Genomic DNA, 25,555 nt, shown 5'->3' on the forward strand with positions numbered 1-25,555 from the left:
TTATAAAAGCCAAATACAAAACGCTGAGTGCAGATTTTCAAAGTAAGAAAAAAGTTCAAATATGGAAAACCCAACTTGAGCAACTTTCACAATCCATTCTTCAGACCTTCACTGTCTACAGCAAATTTCACAAATCACTGACAAAAACATTTACTAAATAATAGGGAGTAATTTAGATTAGTATATACTGTATGTCTTTAACTGGTTCAATGTGGCACATACACACGTACTGTATATATCTATGATGGATCATGCAGACTCTTTGGCCTGGTCTTCCACTGACTGACGGCCCGAGTTATTGCGCTTAGTGATGGAAGATTACGCTGACACAGCAGGACCTTAGAAAAACTGTCCTCATCCCACCCAGCCACGTCCTATGGGGGCTTCTCCCCGATCACCACGCAGCCAGTCTCTCCCATTGTGGCTCACTGATCCCAAATGTTCCCAAAAATCACACACCTTCTCTACCATCTAATCTGCATACTATAACAGACATTTTTTCACTGATAATATCGTCTGCTTTCAATGCAAGATAACAACACAAGCTATCATTTATCAATCAGACAGTGTTGTTTTTGGAAAGACTTTATTGTGCTGCACAAGTAAACACTAATGTGAGACAGAGAGATAATAAAACATTGCACAGGAAAACGAGGAAGAATAAAAGAATATAATTTACACATCTTGTCATAAATAAAGTCTACACATCAGTGACTATGAAGTGGTTCATTTTACATAAAATACACAACTTGTGAGTGGATGTCTGCTGCAACTCCTGGGTGTTTTTAGAGGAGAGGTTGTGTAGTTGGAGAAAACTGTTTGGCTGAAGGTAACATCAGTTTGAATGGGACAGATGTGGGTTCAGCAGAGAATCTCTAGGTGTTATTGGTCCTATCTGAACCTTTATGTAAAATTAGTCATAATTAACGTGGCACATATGTTGTTCATGAACATTTACTTGAATGCTTTACAAGATTTTTTTTTTTGTTTTCTCTACATATTCGTTGTCCTGTATAGCATTCAGGTCCAAGCTCACAATGAACCTGATGACCGTTGATCCAACATAATGTAAGCTAAATAAACGAACACTGACAACAGGATGTCTCTCCACAATGAAAACAAAATGATTCCAGCTTTGGTCAGATCCCACTACTTTCTTCTGCACGAAAAAACTTCACATGATACACACCAGTTACAGTCTGTAACTATCCCTCCCTTTGTCAACAGCATCTCAAGGAGAAGATGATCTTTGCAAACAGACAAAAAATTATCATCTTAGTCCTAACGTGCATTTAGGGAACGTGGCCCTGGTTTGTCTCACAAACACTGAAGTCATTCTTCTCACATTGATGCTGCTCTTGAGCAGGAAGGTCATGAAATATCTTGTATAGACCTTGTGTAACTTCACTGGACACATTTCTGCAAACATCTTGCCAATGAGAACTGAATCACAGTAGAATAAACCAGTCTACTAACTAGTTTTGTCCATTGATCTTTTTCACCTCTTGTAAAGGAACTCTAGCAACTTGCCCACAAATGAAAATAGAATTGAAGAACTCCTCCTCAGGCCAAAGAGGTCAGTTTCACATTGTTTTCTGTGTATTGTCATTCATTGTAAACCATGTTGTGCATCTCTTGTCGATGTGCTGCTCTTGATCCTTCCCTGCCTTCGCTTATAACACACTGAAAGCAAAGATTCGGATTCATGAGAAATATACAGCAACTGCTAATCCATCTGTAGCCCCTTCACCACATTGCACATTGTGTGTCCATCCGGACATTTCTCTCTGCTTTTATGTCTATCTACCTATCCATGCCTGAAGGAGATGACAAACAAGATCACAAGACCTGATGATATAGAAATAGAAAAACCTTTTGAAGTTACAGTTGAAGGACACCAGGATGTAATTTAAGGTAAGCGGTAATAATACACCATGTTTTCCTTTTCAAGTGAGGCTGTCCTCGAAAAAAGGTCTGAAAATCGCTCAATCAGCATGCAATCAGTTGGAATAAAGACATCGCACAGCGCTGTGACACTGCAGCAAAGACAGACGCAGGGCTGATAAGTTGGAACCAGTTCAATTTCCTGCAGAGCACAATAAAAATAAAAAAATAAAAATGAGAACATACCGAGCGAAACAGCTTATCTGCAACCTGTGTGACTTGAACCGGTGTTTTTCAGCGTTAGTTAGAAGTGGCTTTACGTGTTTATTACATACGAAATGCATCAAACTAAGACAAGTATTGCAGCACAGACTGAATATAGCAGCAGCCCCCCCCGCCTTAACCCCCCCCACCCCCCCACCCTCCTCGCTGTGATCAAACAGTTACAGCTATGTAGAAGCGGAAAAGCAACTGAGTGACGAGTGTGTTATGAAAGTTACTACATACAGTACATTTTAAAATGAGTAGGAAAATAAAACTTAAAAAATATAACTGCAACAAAACAAAAAAATAACATCTTTAGGTCAAAATGTAACAGTGTTTACAGAACAGAGCAAATTAAGACTACTATACACAAATATCTTTTCTTTTGCAGTGGTCAAAAAAACTTTTCAATTTTTTCAGTGTTTTTATTTCTTCAATGAGATTGTGGGCTCAGGAATGGCAACGTTGCTAATGTTTATATATTTCTCATTGTTCAGGGTGATGTTTGGTGAAAATGATTTATTTCACCTGCAGCCGAGAACAAATGATACACGTTTATTTACTGACACTGCCCATCCCAGTATAAATATGTGTTACAAAGGCCTGTTTCACTTTTACGGCACAGTAATAAAAAAAAATATAGGGCCTTTGATTCTGTCTAACTATTGTTCATGGTCAGTGGCATTGTAAATTCCCCTAAAATCCCAAATAGTTTTTGAGTGTGGAATGTGTGAGAAACTCTACCGCCTGCAGCTGCTAACTCGAGACAAGGGTGTCCTCTCTAAAACTGAGGGAATGAGCCAAACTGTGCCTGTGTATAACTGACAGGTGAATGTCAGTAAGGTCATCTATGATATATTATCATGTTACACAGTTAAGCTGGGTGTGTCTCTCTGAAAGGGTCTGATGTCTAATAATCTGGCTCTCAGTTTTCCTCTTTTCCAAGCCGTCCCCCCCTGAAATCGGGTCCGTCTGGATTATAGATTTAGACTAAAGCTTCAGGTTGACACATGAAAGCATAAAAAGGTCAGACTGAGCTTCTCCTTCTGTCATCAGCCAACTTGACATGAACATGTTTCACCAGATATTACACTGAGGATTCTGGGAAGTGTGGTCTTTGGAACAGTTGGTACCTGAGGTGCTTAATTGCAAGGCAACACAAATACACTTTATCTTAGTTTTTCTTTGTTTTTGGTGCCGTAAGCCTTGAGTTACAGGAGAAATGGGAAAAGTTGTCCTCTTTAAAGGGTAACGATGGAGGAGAAGAGGGGTTGTACTGATCCCCAGAGTAAAGTAAAGTGTAAAAGCAGAAGGTTCAGGGGCTCTGGGGTTACTATTAAGGCTGTCCCTGCCAGCTTGGTGGACAAGGGGAATTGATGAAGTTCTCAGACTCTTGATGTGGTTCTCCTCTGGGGCGTCACCTCACTATAGGTGGGTTTAAAAAAAAACAAAACAAAGGTCTTGATGGGGATTTAACACCTGTTGTGTCTCTAAATGTGTCGGCGATGATGGTGGTGATGATGGTTGTGCATGTCCTCCATCGTGATCCTGCCCCACACTCCAATCACAAATGCTTCAATCTCACACTCATTGTCCCCACGAGCGATGCGGAAGAAGCCGTTCTCTCCCCAGTTCTTTCCCCAGGAGTTGGCAGCAATCTGGAAATGCATTACACAGATGTTAAAATACAGTCAAAGCAACCACTGGTGAGACTGGTTTCAATTTGAGAATACATATACCTGCTTATGTTTGTGCATTTTAGGCAAAAACAGAACTTACAACATTGTCAATAAAATTTCTACTTTATTACATTAACACTTACCCAATATTTTCTTGATGTCCCATCAAAGTTTCTCTCTTCTCCCCACCTGGTGCAGAAGAGATGGAGGATGGTTACTCAACATGCAGGAGTGTTAAAAGCCAAACAACAGGAAAACAAGATATCTTCAAAAATAGACATCAAATCAGCTGTGTCAGAGTCACACAGCTATTTTTAAGGTATGGATGGTTTCCAACAAACATGGCTTCATGGTATAAACACTTCTCAGGAATGTGCTCACTTGGACACACTTGCCATTATTGATAAAGAAAAGCAGGAAGAGCTGTGAGTGGCGTTCAAGTGGGAGAAGAAAAGAAATGCTTCATCTTTCTAACAACATCCTGAAAACAGAGTATTTATGGCTGGACACCGCCTAGTTGCACTTCTACATCATTCCAATCCCAAGCACACGGAATTCCCTTTTCCTTTACTATTTCCACACTCTACAGATGCAACAGGAAGGAGAGGGCAGGTCAGGAGGAAGTGAACACCACCTCAGTTCGGTCAGCGTGCGGACAGCACGCAACAAAACTAATGACGAAAAACACACAAATATACATGTGTGAATCTGAACTTAGAGGCTTATCTCTACCCTTCTCCCTTGCCAGTAGCTTTGTTCTCAGGAAACCCTGGCAAAGGTCCATAAATTCCCATCATGCACTTTCGTCTTAGCTTAGCAGTTGCCAAGTTTTAGAGTCCTGCCACTTCTGCTCGTCATGATCAAAACATTCTCCCAAAGCCAATTCCCATCCTGTTTTTGCACTCTCTGCCTTTCGCTTCCCAAGAGACTCTCGGTGCCCACTTGGTTGTTATCTTTTATAAGGGAAAGGAATGCTGGGAAATAGTGTGGCTGGCTGACTCTGCCAACTCAGTAGCCTGCCACCACAACGCTGGCAGAGAGTGCGAACCTTCTCTCAGCAAGTGACTTTATTAGCCAAGAGTTTCCCTGACTGCCGTCAGACGTCACATTGACCAGGAGCAGACCGTTCAAAACAGCTGTGTAAACAACAGATGCCAACTACAGTCTGAAATAGGCCGGAGAGATGGGATTTGTGTTTTTGAGTAAGGGCACATACACACCTGTATATGTGTGTGTGATGAACCCATTTGCATGCATGCCTGCCTGCCTGCATATTTATTGGTATGGACAGAGCCAGACAGAATCGGACCACTGCGGATCTCTTATCTGGCCTCCAATCAGCTCACTTGCTCAGTCGGGGACAATGATGGGCATACCGCTGCGCCCATGTGCCCCGCCCTTCCCCAACGCCCCTCAGCCCACCCCTGACCTCTTCTCCGGGGGACTGATCCCCCTCTCTCTGTCCGGTGCAGTCAGGATCAGCAGCCCAGACAATGCCCTTTCCACCACAGTGGACCTCAATACTCTTTCCACAAACTTTCCCAGGCCCTGGGCTTAAAGGAACGCACCGCTATGGGATTTGGCCTATGTAAACACACTGATGCTTGTGGCTGGCAGGTTGGAGCTCAAAAAACTATGTTCACCCCCTCCTCTCTTTGCTCCATCCGTTCCTAAACCCACGAGCGCAAGTCGGTGGCGAGGAATCACAACATCAGTAGAAGGAGCCATAAAGCAAGAGGCAGTCAGGAACGCTGGGAATCCTCGTCCTCAGCATCATCTCACACCCTGCACACCTCTGCAGTTTATTGAAAAAGTGAGGGTGTAAAAATGTAATTACAGTCCGCAGAGTGTGATCCTCATGCATCCACAGTTTTCCAACAACACATTTCAGAACAGCGTGTGCTCCTGAGGTATGTGATTTGAACAAGCTAAGTACAGGTTGGAGGATGAAGGCTTGACTGTTTATCATACACATGCCTATACATGACATATGTTGTTGAGATGTTATGAAATACACATGGAAGACACGCATGAGAAGAGGGGCAGGAAAAGCTGAGGATCCCTTGTAAATGGGTTGTATTTTGTCTTCATCTATGGCCAATCAGATAAAAGCAGCTTTTATCGTAGCGCTGAACTCCCCTGTCTGGAGTTTTTGTCATTTCAGAGACTGTTTTCCAAGTCAGAGACAGGCTAAGACGCTGAGGTACAGAGGCACAGTCAAACGCTCACAAACACACATTCCTTAGACCCCATAATAGACCCATTATGAGGTAGCTGCTCATTTCTCTAATTTGGAAAGTGAGACCAGTGAGCAGCAACGTATCATTGTCCCGACAGACACACTTCAAAACCAGCTGGATGACTGATAGAGAAGAGCCTTGTCGTATATTTGTGAGTAAAAAGGATGTTTATGACTTTTTACAGGTCAGAGCCTCTCCTGGCCTCCCACTGCCCTCCACACAGCAAATAAAAAACAGAAGCAAACAGCTACCTGTCTATCCGGGGGATCGTCTACATGAAAATGAGGAGTGTTTTGGCATGGAGCTGGAGAAGAGAATAAAAAAGGAAGCAGGACGGTCAGTGAGTCAGACAGCCAGCTGACGAGTGATGATGGAGACGCCACAGAGAGAGAAGAAATGAGGCAGGAAAGTGAAGAAGACAGACCGGGGGGGGGGGGGGGGGGGATACCGAGAGACAGAGGGTGGGGGCAGGTAATCCAGGTGTGTTAGCCGTCTGCCCGCCTGCATATTTGTGGTCGCCGTAGTTACTACATAGAGGAGGCTGGGGCAGACAGAGGAGTGGGGCCAAGGTGTGTCTCCAAGAGCAATAGACTGGGAGGGAAGATTATCCACACGTACAGTCTTAGCAGTGTGTAAACACACGTGCAAGTGAAGCTTTGGATCAAGTCTAATAGCAGCAGCTGCTAATATCAATTCTTCTGCTGGAAACGGCGTCAGTTGAGCATGTAGCGAAAGTAAAATCAGACACATGAAGACTGGGATTGGGAGGAGATGAGGCAAATGTTTTTTGTCCAGAAAAGTTTGAGTAACATAGCACATGGTTTTCCTGTCGATAACTCAGACTGAATAGAAGCTTTGATCATCAAACATAAACACACGAAATCCCAGCGCAATCTCAAAAGCAAGTGTGTTTATTTTGAGTCGAAGCAGGTTTGTGCAGAGGACAAAACATTTACCCAGCACCATGCTAAGATTTAAAAAAAGTGTTGGTTAACAAAACATGGCAAGAAAAAGGTTTGATATCAAATGTTTTGCACTGTACATTGTTTACGTACCCGGTGATCCTGACTGAGTGTGTGCCATGTTTGCGGTACTGTGGAGGTTTGGTGAAGCTGACGTCAGTGTGTTTGTAGATCCCACTCTTATAGACAAAGAAGTCCTCGTGGACCTCCATAATAGCTGCAAGAACAAACACGCAGGGAGAATTAGTAGGCGGCTATAACTTGCATGCACGTATAAACACACACACACACACAATATGACTATATAAGGAGTTTATAAGGGCTGCTGAATCCATCAGGGAAGAGATAAAAATCTTATTCAAACCTCAATTAATCTAAAAGTAATTACCTAATTTCGCCCCAAAAAAATTTAATTTCCCCCCTGAGTCACACACACCCAGGCATTAGACAGGGCAGCTTTGTGTGTGTGTGTGTGTGTGTGTCCATGTGACTTTTCTATTACAGCTCATTGGGGATTACTGTCCGGATGTACAGCTCAGAAATTCCCTCTTTGGGAGATCTACCTGCTCTAAATCCAGTGGTCCTTGGAAGACTATGTGGACCTCCAGTCTTATCAGCAACTCACAATGCATAACTACACACACACACACACACACACACACGTGCACGCGCATGCCTTTGTGTCAGACAGAAACTCAAAAGCAAAAAGGAAACTTGACATGAAGTCTTCCTGGACTGCTAAACAATAAAACAAGAACCTGGCACAGGCTCAGAGAATCACAGAGGACACACACATGCACGCACACACACACACACACACACACACACACACACACACACACACACACACACACACACACACACACAGGACTCCTATATTCAAGTGTACTTGACAATGGTCCAGATGGGCACCAGACTGAGAGGCGAGCTATTAAAGGCAGGTCACTTTAAACACACTGACATGAGGGCCCATCATTTTTGACCAGGTGACTAAGGTCAGAGTTGAAACCCCGGACAAAACCAGCAGGGTGAGAAGGGCAAACATGACATCATCCTCAGTCACATACCCCACACAAGGCTTTAAGGTGCTCATGTTTGGATTTATGTGTCCCTCGGGCAACGCAGTAACAAAAAATTTTGACATTAAGATATTATTTACAAGTATACTGAAGAAGAACACACACACACACCACACACACACACACACACAGACACACACACACACACACACAGAGGCATCACCTTACCTTGCACAGGGCCATTATCCATAATCTCCTTCATGATCTCTTTTTCCTGAGAGAGAGAGAGAAGACAAACAGAACGATTTATAGGCAGCGTGGAGAGAGACGGACAGAAAGATCATTACATGTCAGTGAAATGGGAGAGGATGAAAACAACCCCCCTGGATGTTAAAAGTCAGATAACATGATTGAGTCCAGCAGGGCCCTCTGCCCTTAATGCTTGGCATATTGACTTCACAGGACAGAAACAACAGGCTGTAATGATTTTGAGAGGCATTAGCTGTCATTTAGCACTGATGGATGTTGGCTGATAAAACCACATGTTGGCTGCAGCTTAGCGGTTGACTTTGAATCAGAGGAGATACGCAGAGCTGCATGCAGAGGAAGCTTCTGGAAACAGTTTTAGTGAATGTTACACAACACTTCACACCGATAAGGAAGGGTAGGAAGGGCTTCCTCCATGCAGAGGACTAGAAGAATGTTTTTGAATCACTCTGCTTTGAAATTAACTTGATAAACTCTTTTGTGAAGTTGTGCTTCTTAATACCAGTAACCAAACAGAGTGTTTACTGACATGTAGAAAGAGTCGAGTAATTTGATATTAGAAGGTAAACACAGAAATCTAATTCCAGATACACTTTTGAGTCTTGAAAGGAAAGCAGATAATGATTATAGATGATAATATCCAAAGTGCTGCCTGTAAATTGGTATAATTCACTCAATGCCCCGTTTATCCAACATATTTCAAAGCAAACTAATTTAACTAATAAGAACAAATTACTTTATTATTCTGTATTATATTTCAAATCTGGAAGTCTCAGTCTTCTCAATACTAAGTCCGACTGCCTGCCTGCGGAGAGTGTTGTTGACCATTTAATCCTGTACCTTCCCATGTTCATTCACAAGGGAGTCAAGTATGCATGAAGTGTACAAGAAACACATAAAACACGTGAGAGAGATTATGTCTACTGTAGCACAAGGAAGTTTCCAAAACTGTACAGACGTCTTTTGAAAGCTGATCAGGTGTTGAACTGATGTAGAGGATGTCAATGAGTGGATGTTCAAGTGTGCATCACGGTGTCTGTCTTTGCGTGGGTTGCTTTGTGTCTGTGCGCTGCTTACATTGGATGAGAGCCTGTAGGGCGGCGTGGACTGGTAGATGTCGTTGTGGTAGTTGTGTGTGTTGGGGCAGCGCTGCGTAGCCTGCCTCTTCCCCCGGCCGATCGAGCGGCTTTGCATCATGCAGCGGCCTACCTCCGCTGGCGTTTGCTGAGGAGGTCGGTACGGGTAACAGTCTTCTGTCACCACTCTGTGAGGAGGGGGAAAAGTTAGCCATCAAGTAACCACCGCAACTTATCTGCATGCAGTAAATAACTTTTGCTTGTTTGTTCGATAGGAAGTGCTTACCCTCTACGCCTAAGGTACCACCAGGCTCCATCGATGCGTCCCCCGGCGCAGCCTCCCTGGTTGCGTGTGTCACAGGAAATAAGATTTTGGGGCGACAGCTGAGGAGTCATGTGACCCATTGACTGGATGGAGATTCTGTCCGAGGCCACGGCTAATGAGAGAGATCAGGAACGTTACAAAGTTTGCAGACCAAAGACATTTTAGAGAAATATTGAATCATGTGTTACATAATAAGTTTTGCAACTAAATGTCTTCAAGAAACTAAACAGTGTCATAACAAATGTCGACTATTTATCAGGAGGCACATCGACAAATTCTTTTCAGGTGAAGCTGGGTAACAAACATTTGCACAGAAGGATGGAAAATCCCTGCAAATTGTTGTCACATTGCCAAGACAATTCTGAATAAGGCTGCCACTGTCAACAGATGTTTCTTTCTACAAATATTTTCAGGTTATTTCCATGCATTTTCCACTTTACACTGAATTCTCTTACCTGCAGTGGAGAAAGCCCAGGAAGCAGCACAGTTGCCCTGGTCCAGAGGCTCATGAATCTTCCCTGGCCACTTCTCTGCTGAGTTGAAGTAAGGCGGCAGACGGTCTCCCTGAGGATCCATGTTCATCTGACAGAAGGACAGAGTGAAGATAAGTTGGAGACCGTTTATACAGCCCTGCTTTCATTGCAAAATTCAAGTCAAGTTTATTTGTTGTTTAATTGCTGTTACACTCTCACAGGACTGCACTTATTGAGAAAACATTAATATTTCTCAGTAAAAACAATCATTATCATAACTGACAAGCCAACATGTCAAACAGGGATTTAAAGTAAAACAGAGAAAGCTGTAGTTACACCCGTCAACAAAAAGCTGCAGCAGTGGGACTTGTTTGAATGTGGTGTGAGGCAGTGCAGAGTAACTGTTTGCCCACAACAGAACACAAACTAACGGCTGCAATTAAAATACTTGTGGACGGCTTTGTACGACAAGTTCTGATCACAGGCAGGTTACATAAGTCTGCTAATCAACCCTGCAGGAGAAGGGACTTATTCACAGGCGATTAGGACCATTTGGCCCAGTATCAATCCCTGACACTGTAGAACAGACAGGAACCTTTGATCCCTGGTCGCCTCCATGAAACCCTGAGGCCGTTCGGTTACATCAGTGTAAAATAGAAAGCGTCATTCGGACCAACTGAACCTCACAGTATCCAAGGAGGCGTCCAACTCTTTTCAGCGCAGGGGTGTTGCGATACACCGGTACTGACGATAACCGTGATATTGATTTCATGTTAATAATACACATAAGATCATATCGATCCATTATGGTCAAAGACTCTCTCTTCACCTCAATACTCTCATATCTGAGCCAAATTCATTTGCCAAAAAAGCAGCAAAACACACTATAAACAAAGTTAAAGATGAATTTGACAGATAGCATTTTTTCAGTTTTTTTTTTTGTTAAAATTTTCTAAAGATAATAATAATAATAATAATAATAATATTATTGTTAATTCTCTTCTAATCATGATAGCCCTAATTAAGAATATTGATATCAGGGTGATGATAAATGCTAATTAGGATGACGAGCCTGTGATGGAGTGCAAATATTTTCCTGACAGAGGTGCTTCTCCAATGCCAAACATGCGCAACTTATTAGTGTCCACTTCAGGTTCGTTGCTCTGCTAACTAATCCCAGTTATGTGTGATCAGAGAGCGCACGCTGCTTTACAACTTACTTCTCCTCTCTGGCTGCCTGAGCTGCATTCCTCTGATTAAACAGTGAGGTATTCAGAGCACGGACAGCCACCTGATACATAGCTCAGGAATGTGCTACTGGTCAGAGATTTGTAGTAGTGGAAGGTCAAAGTCAGAAAATTCAGTCACCTGAAGGAATTCACCTAAAGGTGTTATAAGAGAGGAGACACGGCTGCAAGGATGAGGTGCCATGATGGGTAACAAATTAAGTTTCCAATTTTCCATCCCTTACACAGGAGTCTGCAGACAGACAGGAAGGAGAGTGGGAGAGAGATTTATGAATGGGCTACAAGGCTCTGATCTGGTTCCTGGCACAGGTAGGGACACGCTGACGGCGGAAGGAGGAGGGGGGAGTTGTGAGGTTTTTTTTTTTTTTTTTAGGAGGAAGAAGTTGAGGAATGCTGGGAGAGGTAAAGAGAGAGGGAGTGAGGATGGATGAAAAGAAGGGATGGATGTAGGGCGGAGGTGGGGAGGTGCAGACTGAAGAGGAGGTTGCTCTTTATTCTCCAGGCAGCCACCATCCCCTCCATCCTCTCTGTCTGATGTTTTGGTTCCGTCTTATATAATCTGTCTGGGTAAGATGTAAACAAAGACTGAGTGGATCAGAGTATGCCAAGGTTCCACACAGAGACGCCATCACATACCAGCAACAAGCCACCATAATTAAGTGAGAAACGTTTTGATCAGCGTTCCTTTGTTGTAATAGATGTTAAAACCCGATATAACTAATTCAAACTCAGAGGAAGTATGAAGGAGCTTTTAAAGAAGCGAATAGACACAACACAACTGTAACAATTCACCTTTCTTTTCTGCATTCTCGCCTGTTGCTAAAAAATTCCAGCCTTCCTCCACCAACATCCCCCTCCACTCTACCAACATCTGATTTATTACTTTCTGATATACAGCGCATGCAGTATATTTCAGGCTATAAAATACTTAGCCTGTTGAGATTGAAGCATCATGCAGCTTCTTTCTTCATAATCTGTCATATATGCAAGTTCTTGTTCTTTGAGCACACACACATATACTCTCCTTTTACTGTTACTCTTGGCCAGTTAGATCTTATAAACCTCCAAAACGACCTCCTTTCGAGGATGAAGACTGTCCTGTACCTGGATCTCATTCATGTTCATGATGGTCCTGGAGGGTCTCTGTGTGCCCAGGCGGTACCGGATGCCTTCGTCCAGAGTCATGCCGTAGAGCTGACTGTAGTTAGCTGCTTTCCACCTGAAAACACAAAGTTGCTGAAAAAAACATGTGACCATGATATGCCTTTAAGTACGTGTGTTTATGTGTGTTTGCTATTACCCGTAGTTTCCTCTGTTGACAGCATGAATGATGTCAGGCTCCATCAGACATGCGTTCTGCTCACACTCCCATCGTCCTGAAGTCCCACATGTACTACAGGGACAAAGCAATGAGACCATTAAAAGACATTGGCACTGTGATCACATCAAAACAACTTCAATTTCAATATTTTGCCAAACCCAGTGACGTCAGGAGCTAAAATAGAAAGACCATCTCAGACAAATATGCAGACGCTCAGTGGGACTCCGAAATAAGAAATTAATTGAGGGAAGAACGTCAGTAAAGAGAAGGAAATGTTAAGGGAACATTCAGCCTTTTACGGCTACAGAATGCAGATCCATTTTTAGTCAGAGGGAATGAAAAAATCAAGACGATGACAGACGAGATAAGAGCACAGTGTTCTTTTAGATAATTCACTACAAAGAAGTGTGTGTGTGTGTGTGTGTGTGTGTGTGTGTGTGTGTGTGTGTGTGTGTGTGTGTGTGTGTGTGTGTGTGTGGTCATAAAAGTGGTGGGATAAATATTAAGATCCTTTAATTGTATTGGTAAAAAGTATCAACATCAATACAAATGCTGTGCACCGGAAGTCCTTGCTTTTTGAAAGTAAAAGCAAAACGTACTTTAAGTATCTAAAGTAGAATTACTTTTACTTACTGAAACCTTTTGAAGTGTTACATTATAAAGTTGGATACTGTATAATCTAATGTATTATCATTTGTAAGCTAATATATTTTAGATTAAATTTTGTACTTGTACTTGACAAAAACTGTACCAGACAGAAATCTGACTCACACAGAGGAGCTAATGTCATTGAAAAAAAAAAAAACATGCACATGATTACAGGTCACCTTCCATTGATACCTTAGAGTTAATGACTAAAAATGTTGCTGCACAAAATGTATAGTTTCACCAGAATGTCTTTGTCTTGCTGATTCATTATTTCTAACTATTACAGAACATTTTATCCCCTATGTTTCCTACATTTTTGGACAAAACACTAAAACTGATGCCTGTCCTGTATAAACTTTATATTATCCTACAGAATAATACAGAACAATTATAGGGATAATAAAGTGATTTATACTTTTCTAAACCATGAAACTATTGGGACAAATCAGAGACCGTCTGGATTGTGATTCTGATCCATAATTTCTAGCTAGCCTAGCTATCCAGAAATCTAGCTAAGTAGCTTAGTGTAGCATGAGACAGGGAGCCTTGCTCTGTCCAAAGGTAAAAAAAAAAATCAACCTACCACCATCTCTAAAGCTCAATAATTAACAGGTTTTATCTTGTTTGTTAGTACAAAAACCAAGGTATAAAAACGACACCTGTTGTTTTAGTCTCAGTGCTAAGCTAATCTGGCTATTCCACATCTTTTCAATGAATTCCGACCAACTTTCAAACTAGATTCTTTCATTCCTCTTGGGAAATTTTTAAGCTTTATTGGTGTTTTCTTGGTTTTTTGTGTGACTGTAAAAAGTTGCTAGGCCTATGAGTTTACTATAAAGTGATTATAAATTACTGTGTGTAACAGCCACAAGGACAGCAGCCAATTTGGGAATATTATAAGTGTGAGTTAGAGAGAGAAAGAATGAGGGGCATTTCCCACACAGGCATGTATAGACCGCCATCCATAACGTCCACTGTGCATTAGACGTCATGTTAACAGAGTTGGGAACCTTTCCAACTGGATCATTAAACACACACACGTAGTGATGAAGAGGCCAAATTCCCCTTTAGTCACACTGAATCATACAGAGTGTGTGTCACTTCTCAAACTGCACTCCTGCCTGCTGGGTCTCTGAGACACATGTGCAAATACAATGTTCAAGCACACACCTACATACAAATATACACTCACACTGGCAGAGCTCAGACCTGTGAGTGTCTGCTCAGCGTCCCACAGAGGACCGTCTGATGGCTTTGATTAGAGGAAAGAGACAATGACCTTTTGCCTCTCTGTCCGAGCAGCAGGATCACAGGCATGCAGCTCAGTGTCACTGGGTCAAAAACAGCAATAAATTCACACTGCAATAGTACTGGACACACACACAGGGACAGGCATAATGACAGACTTATGGAGACAAGGGGAAAGAGTGTGTCTTGGAAATATAAGGGTCTGTGAGGACAGTGGGAGGCCATATTTTACATTCCACATCACCCTCCCTACTAGAGACAGACCCCCTCTCGGCGTGCGGGACCATACACACCTGGGTGACATGAGTTATATTGTCCCAAGAGCCATGTTTGTGTGTGTGTTCAGATATGACATATCGACACCATCTGAGAAACTATAAAACAACATAAAAAAAAAGAAGCTGGCATTGGCTGTTGTCCAATCTGAAGTGCAGTGCAAGCAGACAGAGCAGAGCTGCTGCTGCTGCTGCCAAATCAGAGCTGAGATAGTCACTTCTGTGTGAGATTGCCAGTGCGAGCAGGAGGCGCCACGTTTCAGATCATTTGGAGGAGATAAAGAGTTATCAGGATGCCAGCAGCACGGGCAGGAAAAGGCCTCAGCTGGAGATTCCATTAACACAACAAAAGACCGCCACACTTATCACGGTACATCTTCACACACACACACACACACACGACTGTAAACATAACGTTGCTTTAATATCGCATGCTCAGTCTGGTTGAGGTGTGCTTCTATGTTGTCTAGCACTTACACAATCGGCCCAGGAGTTATTTCAAACTGTAACCATACTGAAGAGATAAATAAAGTTTATACTGACTGTGATACTGATGTCAAAGCACATACTTTTATTGAGTGCTTTTGTCATATTTGCTAACACTTTTGTTAAAACCAGCGAAAACATGTGGGAGGTGTAGATGAGTGTGCACGGGCTCCATCGCTGATAATGAGAGACTTAGGAGGGAAAAGAGGGAGAGCTACCTGTCGGCTCAAGGCGGAAGCTCCGTCCTCCTCCTCCAGCTCTGTATCTGAGAGGACGCACATTTGGGAAATTAATAAGTGAAGAGAGTGGGAGCAGGAAAAGGGAGTGTGTTTGTTCCTGTGTGCCAAAGTCGTGGTGTTATTTTTCAAGCGTCCATGTGTATTGCCTTAACAAACACGTGTGGGAGCGTATGTGCATAACGCTCTTTTGTCTGTCGGTGAAAGGGGGAGTTAGCACGTAAATGCTGTTTTCTAGTGACCCAGGAACACTGGAGGTTATTTTTAACCATGCAACTGGTTTTTGCTTCCACAAGTCTTTCCTCAAGAAAAAATGTTAGGCCTGCCATTTATCAACCTGCATCCTCGCCTATCTACACACCCATCACACCCTTTAGGTCAAACCTATTTGAGCTGCCTTGATAAGAGTCATACTTCAGGCCTGTCAGACTGACACAGCAGCTACGGGAGCTGAACAGCGAGGAGGCTTGAAGTGGATGAAGTTGAGATCAGTGGGGTCAGCCAGGTTTGCGTTGGACATGTCATGACAAACAGCTACGGTGAGTTCATTTTGCATGGAACTAAATATAATACTGACCCACAAATGGATGTTAAATCAACATTTGTGTGCAAGTGTGCATGTTCACACACATATACGCTTACAGGGTCTTTGAGGAACATCAAATGACACAGATGTGAGAAACCAGAGTGGAAGACAGGTGAGGAATTCAGTTTCCCCTCTTCCTGCCTTCACTCACGTAACCTCCTACATCTCCCTCAAGTCTCTCAAGGACTGTTTTGTGTCTCCTCGACTGTCGTCCATATCATTCAGAAAAATGACAACAGCTACACGGACTCTGTTGCTCTCAGGTTGTAGAGGGCCATGGCAGTAAAAGTCCCTTTGCTGCCACTGAGAGCGAATCTAAAATACTGTTTTCCGTACCTCTTAACTTTCTGTTAAGGTCATAAAGTGATGCAACCCTGTTGACTAGGTCTGAGCTTTGTATCACAATATCCAGGCTCAATTTTGTGCATTAGAGGAGAGTGGCTTTTACTTTCAAAGTTCTCTGGGCAGTTCAGAGGCTCAACAGGGAATCAATTATGATTAAATTTACCATGTAGGGAACATGAAAGACAGTATGTCTCTGTTCTATTCAGGTTTCCCATGTGAGCAGTGACAGAGCGACAGTGAACCAGCATGAACAACACATAGACCCTGAAACTGAAGCAGCTAAATGCAATTCAGCTATCATTTATTCTTACTGTTTACACTTGTACTTTTCCTGCTCTGACATCAAAAGAAAAGGCCTATTATGGACAAAGAGTTATTATATAGAGGAAGTGCAGGTAGACACGGTCAGTGTGTGTGTGTGCATATAAAATGAAGATCATGTAATCAATGTGTGATATATTACTCCACAAAGCCATCAGTGGGTTTATTTTTACAAACACTGACTGTACACACACATATTGAGCAAACCCACAAACTTGAATTTAACTTCCAGTACTGATCCCAAAGGTTTTCAGAATATCGATTACTGTACGGCGGCTGGAAAGTTAAAGTTATGTGATGCAAAACACATCTACACTTTGTGATGGTCCATCCATATTAACATGGCGTCTCAGGGTTCATTAATTCACTCAGTATAAACATGTAATGGTTCATATGAAGTGTTAAAACAAGTTGATAAAGAGAACAGTCAAAGGGTGAGGGAAATAGTTTTTTCAAATTTTAAGCTACTTAAGGGGACATTAGAGGGAAAGCCCAGGAATTAAGAGGTTGAAGGAGAAAAGTATAGGAAAAAAGAGGGGTTTACATACCATAAATTGCAGTTTTCTTTGTATGTTTGCCCTGTAAAGAACCTGTTGCCATTTCTTTCGCAGATGCCTGAGAGGAGACAAAGAGGGGCATCTTAATATATATGGTTTGATGTGGCTAAACAACCAGGATTTTACTACTAATCTCACAGAAAGCCACGCACAGCCTCGAATACAGAGACACAGATCAAACCTACATATACAGCACTCACAATTAATATAATATAAACACAATGGCTATATTCCTTCACCTGCAACCACAACAAAACGTGTTCACTGTAACTCCTCCAGTGTGTGCAGTCTGCGTGGGTCTGTGTGCGAGTGTATACACAGAATATGTGAGGTCTAAGGAGCTCTGAGCTGCAGTAATCCAGTGTAGGAATGCGGCGTTAGCTTCTTCCCAGGCTTCCCAGGCCCTCGTCATGCTTTAACCAGCTTACGCTCAAATTCACCACCTCTTGCAAGATTGAAGGAAAGGGCCGGAAAAGTACATTATGATCATAATTAAGCCCCCCAAAAAAATGTATTGGCATTTGTGAGCTGCAAAGGTGAGGGTTAAGTCTGCTCTGCCTTATCACAAACACACAAAAACGATCCAGGAGTGACACATCATTAGCATTCCTTTTGAATGAATCTGACCCAATGCACTTGAGGTTTGAACCTTGCTCGCTCACAGGTTGTGAAAAATCTAAAAATCTACGAGATAATTTACAGCGGAGGGTGCTGTCAGTGTGAATTTCATGTGGAATTTATGGCATGAAAAATTTACAGTGCGAGTAAAGTTTCCTGGTCTCTGGTGTGAGGCCCTGAGATAATAGTGTGATTTATGACTGACGTCCACTGATACTCATCTTCCCCCTCCCAGCTGTCTCAAACCGCCCTGTCACAACTCAGTTACTGCAGAGCTGCACTGTTGGCAGAGTCGCACGTTTATAGAGAGGGATTTTATATGCAGGAGACAGACTGCTGAACTGACGATATGCGATTTCATGTAATGTGGGTGGTTGTGACATTTTTTACTGAGCACAATGTGTACAATTTTTTTCTGCATTTAACTCCACTGGTGGTGAATATTAGAAAATTATATACTGACTTTGACAACATAATGAGCAACGTCCAGCTGAATAGAGCTTTGAATACTGAGTTATAGATTTTAACAAACTGTGACTGGAGCACAGTGATAAGAGAAAGGACCCATTGTAAAAACCTGTCACCTCCTTTCTTTAGCTTTCATAGCTTTCCTCCAGGCTGCATGATTGTGATGTCAAATACGTGAGTGTATGTGTGCACACACTCTTAAATATGTAGTAGTGTGCGTGTCCCACCTCGTGATCCCCCTACCTTGTCGCCCAGGGAACACATACCTGCACCGACCCCCCTTTACCCTGAGTCCTGCGCTCGTTGTCTGTCTCTTCCTCCCTCCACATAGCCCACATTCTTTCTTCTGACCTCCATTCATCCTTCCATCCACCCTTCCACCCTCCCACCCTCTGTCTGGGTTAATAAGAAACCTACTGTTCCCTGCTCTGTTCTCAGGTAGGCCTCTGCTGGCACATTTTACACCTCTGCGCTGAGAGAATAGTACTATAAATGTGCAGGGAGTCCAGATATCTGAACATTTAGAAAGCTGGGGAAAATGAGCTAAAGCTTAACTCGTCTCCATAGGGACTGTACCATTATTATTGAGGGGGAAGGAGGTCAGAAATGGTAAGTGTAATTCTTATTTTTGCTGAAGGGGGTTTAGTTTTTATTTCAGCCTTCTATTTTAAGATTTATTGTACAGAAAAGATTAAATAGTTACATCAGAAAGTTTCATGTGCACTATTGGTCATGAAAGTGTGTTCAGTCATATGTATTCCTGTCTCTGTATCAGGGCTTTTTTATCATCATCAGAATCAACATGCCCGTTTTGAGAAACACAGTACATGTGAAGCTAAATAATGGTTACTGATTGGAAGTTCTCTGTAGCATAGTACGCTTCTTTCCCAGTCTTAAGCATATTTTTTTCTTGTGAGTTTAAGAGCAAGCAGGTATGTAATTGTAATTCGTTTTCAGGTGTCATGCTGCTTTACATTGTGGTCGAGCACAGAGCTTGTCAGCGGGGTTCTCTGCTGCTTTCTGGCAGAGCTTCACTAATTCTGTCAGACACACACACGCACACGCACACACACACACACGCACGCACACACACACACACACACACACACACACACACACACACACACACACACACACACACACCAATGTGCACCCATACTTACCAATGAAAGGTGGCTCCACGCCCAAACAGTGACTCCAGAAGTCAGGGCAGCAGTCCGAGACGGTGCGGTTGCAGAATAGGTCGCAGTAGCAGATGGTGTCCAGGTAAGGCACCGTGCACAGGTCGTCTCTGCCCGGGCAGCAGCCTCCTCTTCTCTCGCAGTACGAGCCAAATGGGTCCCTGATGCCACCAACATGGAGAGGACTGGCAAGCTCCCTCTTGGTCCTCCTAGACAGGATTCTGTCTGCGGTACCCTCTCCCACCACCAGGAGCAGCACCGAAACCATCAACAGGATGAGCTTCATGATAAGTCTGTAAAGGGGGCAGAGATTCAGGTTAAGGTAATTTTATTCGAGCCATGCTTTAGAATAATATACTTACTAAAACAATGAACAGTTATACGATGGAATGGAAAATGTTTGCGAAGGTTGGCCCATTTTTCCCAAGAAGACACACTCCGGCTGCTTCACACTTCACAGGAAGGGAGGTGAGGAGGTTACGCTGTGAGCAGGATAATTGGGGTATGACTGCTGCCAACACACCATCCACCCCCCGCTGTGTGTAATTCACATACACACTGATGCATATACACTTGCTAGCACACACACACACACACACACACACACACACACACACACACACACCACACACACACACACACACACACACACACACACACACACACACACACACACACACACACACACACGATAAATTTTCAAAGCTGGTAGCAAATGTTCAGAATAGAGACCCACATGATCCTTGGAGCATCATCTGCTTACTTTTTTCCAACTTTCCCTTTCAAGCTGCCAAGACAAACAGCAGCTAAATATGAAAATGCATTCAGCAAGAAAGTGATGGAAAACTTGATAATACTTGATAGAAACACAGATTGCTTCAAATGTGTTGAATCATGTATGAGGAGCTAACTCTACCTTTTTTTTTTTGCTCTCTGCCCCTATATTTCCTCTTTGTATGTGCTGGTATTTAGTCCCTCCTGCACTTTCTTTATCTTTATTCACACAGCACTTGTTGCATTGCAGAAGCATATAAATCCAGCTGCACTATATCAGCTTGTAATTAAATACTGTACTTTATCTGTGAGAGATGCCACTGCAGTCACTTGTCATAGGGAGGGGACATTATCGTCCAAGATTAGGATGCTATCACAGTCACGGAAATAAAGTAATGTCCTGCTGTCAAAGCTAATCTGTCACCCTTTAGGAAATAGTTTGGGTAAACAGATACACTCCATGTGCAATATGAACAATAAAGTTTATCTAAATGCCATGTAGCCTGGTAGCAGGGCAGCAAGAGGAACTACACACATACAGTAAACGGCTGTTTAACACAAATCATATGATCACACTTGTGCCCCAGCTGCAGAGTCTGCAATCTCACAAGTATTTTAGAAGAAATCAGAGAGTATGTGACTTCATATAACATACACTGTGATACATTTTCATTTCTTTTGATACAGTTCCTCCATTGGTTTTAATTGTCATACAGTTTATTCTCCACTATGTGTATCAATACCCAGGCTTAGCTTGGTGTGTGTGTGTGTGTGTGTGTGTGTGTGTGTGTGTGTGTGTGTGTGTGTATGAAAGAGCATTACAACTCTCGCTCTAAGGTTTGACAAAGGTCAAACAATCATCCATATGTATGGTTGTTAGCTCGAGTGTGTCTGTCTCAGATTACTGAACGGGCGAGTCTACGTGTGGCCGCACAAAGACGAGGGGTTGGCCCGCTGCTTACATAAATAGCATCATTAATTATCCAATCAGATCTCAGAGCACAATAGACACCCCGCATATAAAGCGGGGCTCCGGAAAAGATCTTTGCTGTGCCGTTTTCTGCATGACTGCGCCTTTAGTTGAAACACACACACACACACACACACACACACACACACACACACACACACACACTCAAGCATATGGCAGCATGGGATGGGCAGGTCTCCTCCTTTACACAAGTGTTTTGTTGTGGCAGACTCGCAGCAGTGCAATAAAACACCCACCAGTCTGCTGAGGCCTTTAGGTCAAACTGTCAGTGTAAAAACCAAGTGATGACCATAATGGTGCCTGCTGACAGTACCCCGTCAGTAGCTTCCTTACACAGAGCACCTTAAACTATAAATCACTGTTATTCTACCAGTAGCTTCAATATAAGAAAACATGTGATAGTGTTTGGCACCGTTCTCAGCAAAAGTGGGACAAGATTATTTTAGCTGATGAGTCCAAATCAAACTATTCTGTAAAACTCAATATTTCAAACATATCAACAAAATCAGGTAAATAATGAACAGCATTTGACCTTGAGCGATAGATATTACAGATTTGATTGCAATACATAATACACTGACGTTGCAGTTCACTTAAGTCTTATGAAACATGGGTTTGACAGAGTGTCACTGAAGCTGCCATATGGCCCATCAGTGCTCCGGACAGCTGCAGCCAAGCTACTGATCCCACACTGAAGCCACGGGACAGATGAACCCTTAGCACTGGCAACACACACACACGCACGCACACACACACACACACACACACACACACACACACACACACACACACACACATATAGATATAATGTACATACACATATCACACAGTGCATACAGAGCCCAGCTGTGTGTCACAGCTGGGCTTCAGTCACAGCTTCAGGACCAACCTACACAACCTGCATTTCCTTAGTTTCTTGCACCACTGTGACAAATCTCTCATTACATCTAAAGCGCAGTGCTTTCGCTTTTAAAGGGTCAGTTCACCAAAAGAACAACAACACATTTTCTCTCCTACCTCCACTGGTATCGAGGCACCCATTTAGTTTTGTTTTTATTTGGGATAACTTCGATTTAATTTGAAAGTAGCAGAAACCATACTGAACAATTTTACTTTCAACTGAATAAATTGTCTCTATTAAAGATTTTAACAGCATGCTGAAATTTTCAAATGTAATTTTTCAATGCCGTAGGGACCAGTAATTAAAATTTCTTCACCTAAGCGTCTGAAATTAGAGACTAATATCTCAAAATACAGACAAATAAAAACTGTATGGGTAAGTGAAAAACCTATGCCATATTGTAATTTGGGTGAATTTAACCTTTCATTTCCCTTGTTAACTCATGTTCTGTGAATGTACCGTTTCACTTTCCTTCACACAGCTGACCTTTGAGATATCTCAGCGCCACCCACCAGATGATTCAGGAATCTTGGCTCAGTATATCTGTATAAAAGCTCTTTCAGCTCTGTTTCCCTCTGTGTGACACAGTCCTTGACTATTATCTGTCCAGCTCTATTTTCAAAACACCCCGCGGGTCAAGGCAGTGGACAGCATTTATAATGCCATACAGGTGTCTAATAAAGCCTGCACCCCAACAGGTGAGTGACGGGATTACTGCTCTTGATATATTATCAGTCTCATTGTGAATTACACAAGAGGAACAGACACAATCAATGAACCCAGTAACCCTTTTGAAAAGTAAAATCTCAGCTGTCTCCCACTCTTATTCTTGAACCTATTAATAACATGAATATTGTGTCCTATAATCCCACACCCAGAAGGCAAATATGCAACAGTAAAGACTTAAGTTCTGCACCTTTGGCTCAATAAAGATAAGTAGTGATGCAGAGAAAGAAAATGAAGGAAAGAAATAGAGACCATCAGCAAACATATAGAATGAAATAACTAGTTTCCTCTAAGTGAGAGATGTTTAAAGTAGAGAAAAGTGTATCTGTGACATTCAGTTTGCACCTGCTTCGAGTCTGGCATAAAACAGAGCTGCTGTCGAAGGGTGAAAAAGAAAGTGAAAAGTTTCTTTACCTTGAGCTGAGAGAGAAATCCGGGTTTTATAATCCGATAGAAGCTTTGTTGATGTGTTGCTCAGGAAGTCATTCACAGGTAGAGTCAGTTTGGGGTGAAAGTGAACTTCCCTCCCAGCCTCTCTCACAGGATCTGCTCCGTCAGACTCTGTCTTCTCTATATACAGGCAGGCAGTGAGAACTACCACTCCGCCCCTCCGACCCCTCTCTCCACCCCCCCACTCTCTGCCCTCTGTCCCTTCCTTCATTGCCTCCTGCTCATTCTCCCTCCCTCCCTCCCTCCCTCTCTCACATTCACACTCACATTTCTTTCCCTGTGACTCCCACAGGTCAGCTATCTCCTCACGTCTTTCCCCTCCTTATCAGACTGGAACCACTGCTTTGCACTCAGCCACATCTATATTCTCTCTGCTGCTCCTAATGGTATTTTCTTTCCACTGTCACTTTCTACTAACAGCACTTTCCCCTGCACTATCTGTGGTTTTCCCCTGCAGGTTCACATCTACTTGTGGCAGACACAGTGGTGAGTAATACTGACCTCCTGTCCACCATCTAGTGGTCAGTGGTTGCAAAGCTTCACCTCAGGCAGCCAGGAAATAATTTGATAGCCTGTGGAGGACCTCCCAGCTTCTAGAAATGGACTAGCCTCTAGAGGTGAGGTTCTGGCTCAAGTTCTAGGAAGGCCAAATTCCCTGAATGTTAAAAAAAAAAAAATTACGGATGTTTTCTTTCTGAATGAGCCACTTCAGTTGTCTGCAGTCTGTTTTGTAACATCTCCTCCTTTCCAAGCAGAATAGATTATGGCTTTTCTTTAACTAGAGTTAAAGATTTTCATAATTTATCTGTGAGCGAACCATTTCGTGTACTGTATATATAAATCAGTCCACTGAAAAGATGGCTACTTTTATATTTGATGCAAAATTAAAGACAAAATATAAAAACGATCAGCAGTTTCCAATGTTATTACTCAAAGTAGATATGATTTGTTTCAGCCTTTTGTATTTTTTCTGGATAAGAATGGTAAACAGGTATTTAGAAGACTGACATGGTGGTCCCGAAGGACACAGCTGTCCCATGGACCACCATTTGGGTTGATCAATAAGCTAAAGGCTGAATCAATAACTGTAACACAGCAGGGTGTTAGACGGAGCAGGGAGGGGAGGGCTCCTCAGGACAAAAGAGAACACTGACCACACAAAGGTACGTAAATATCAGTGTGTTGAATTTGTTGAGGAGAAACAGCAAGAGAAGAATATTTACAGAAAACGGGCTCCAGCAGGTCCAGACTCCAGTCATGCACTGGCTGATTGATCATTGGTCAGTTTCAGCCGCTACTCATCAGAAATGAACAAACAGTAAAAACAAACAATTGTAAAATATATAAGCTAAATAAATAAGTTTCAATCAGTTTCAAACATTCAAAGATTTTTTTCAGTCCATCAGGGCAACGTGACTCCACTGTAAAAGAGCATTTAGGTGACGTTATTAACTTGTTACATGTGAAATCTCACCATAGTCTATCACATAAATGAATGAAATGCTACGACTTCTGTTCCAACTTTGATCCTAATATGTCAGCAATTATTCGGACATCTAAAACTAAAATAAGTCAAAAAAATAATACTCCAAAAATCAAGTTTTGTTTAGCGAATAAAAAAAAATGTCATTGTTAGCTCACACGCCCTGTGTTAGCACAAAACGCTCTCTCTTTCACTAGAGAAACATATTCCTTCCACCAATACTGCAATATAATATGAAATATGAATAAGATGGGTAACCACTACTATAAAGCAAAATATACTTTATATTTGACACAGCATTTTGAAAAAGGAAGTCCAACTTGCAAAGTACCATAGGGCACACTTAGATGTGAGACAGAGTTTCTTATGCAATAACCATCTCTAAAAGCAGTGACTGATATCAACCTTTAAAGCCTGAATCTGTCACGTACAAGATTCAAAATAGTGTCTCTGATTTACAGGACAGAAATGAAAAGCTCCCAGACAGTTTCTATCAATAATGTG

General features: G+C 42.4%; 1 protein-coding gene across 1 annotated transcript; it reads right to left on the reverse strand.

Annotated features, from left to right (window-relative positions):
- Nucleotides 1-569: 569 nt before the first annotated feature.
- Nucleotides 570-23,668, reverse strand: tinagl1 (tubulointerstitial nephritis antigen-like 1). The gene is made up of 12 exons (XM_056399768.1): nt 23,533-23,668; nt 19,709-20,019; nt 17,451-17,517; nt 12,737-12,829; nt 12,541-12,655; nt 10,172-10,298; nt 9,678-9,828; nt 9,393-9,579; nt 8,277-8,322; nt 7,123-7,246; nt 3,971-4,016; nt 570-3,806 (listed from the first exon to the last, which is right to left on the reverse strand). The coding sequence occupies exons 2-12, from the start codon at nt 20,010-20,012 to the stop codon at nt 3,639-3,641; spliced, it is 1,428 nt and encodes a 475-aa protein (XP_056255743.1). The 5' UTR covers nt 20,013-20,019; nt 23,533-23,668; the 3' UTR covers nt 570-3,638.
- Between the last annotated feature and the right edge of the window lie 1,887 nt (nt 23,669-25,555).

Source organism: Seriola aureovittata, chromosome 16 (genome assembly GCF_021018895.1).
Source record: "Seriola aureovittata isolate HTS-2021-v1 ecotype China chromosome 16, ASM2101889v1, whole genome shotgun sequence".
Taxonomy (NCBI): Eukaryota; Metazoa; Chordata; class Actinopteri; order Carangiformes; family Carangidae; genus Seriola; species Seriola aureovittata.

What these genes read in the sequence shown, in the direction of transcription:
- tinagl1 (XM_056399768.1), bottom strand. Translation starts at nt 20,012, where the DNA reads ATGAAGCTCATCCTGTTGATGGTTTCGGTGCTGCTCCTGGTGGTGGGA. An exon ending in CACTCAGTCAGGATCACCGG is followed by an intron (nt 4,017 to 7,122) that starts GTACGTAAACAA and finishes CTTCTGCACCAG; the next exon opens with GTGGGGAGAAGAGAGAAACT. An exon ending in GGACATCAAGAAAATATTGG is followed by an intron (nt 3,807 to 3,970) that starts GTAAGTGTTAAT and finishes ATGCATTTCCAG; the next exon opens with ATTGCTGCCAACTCCTGGGG.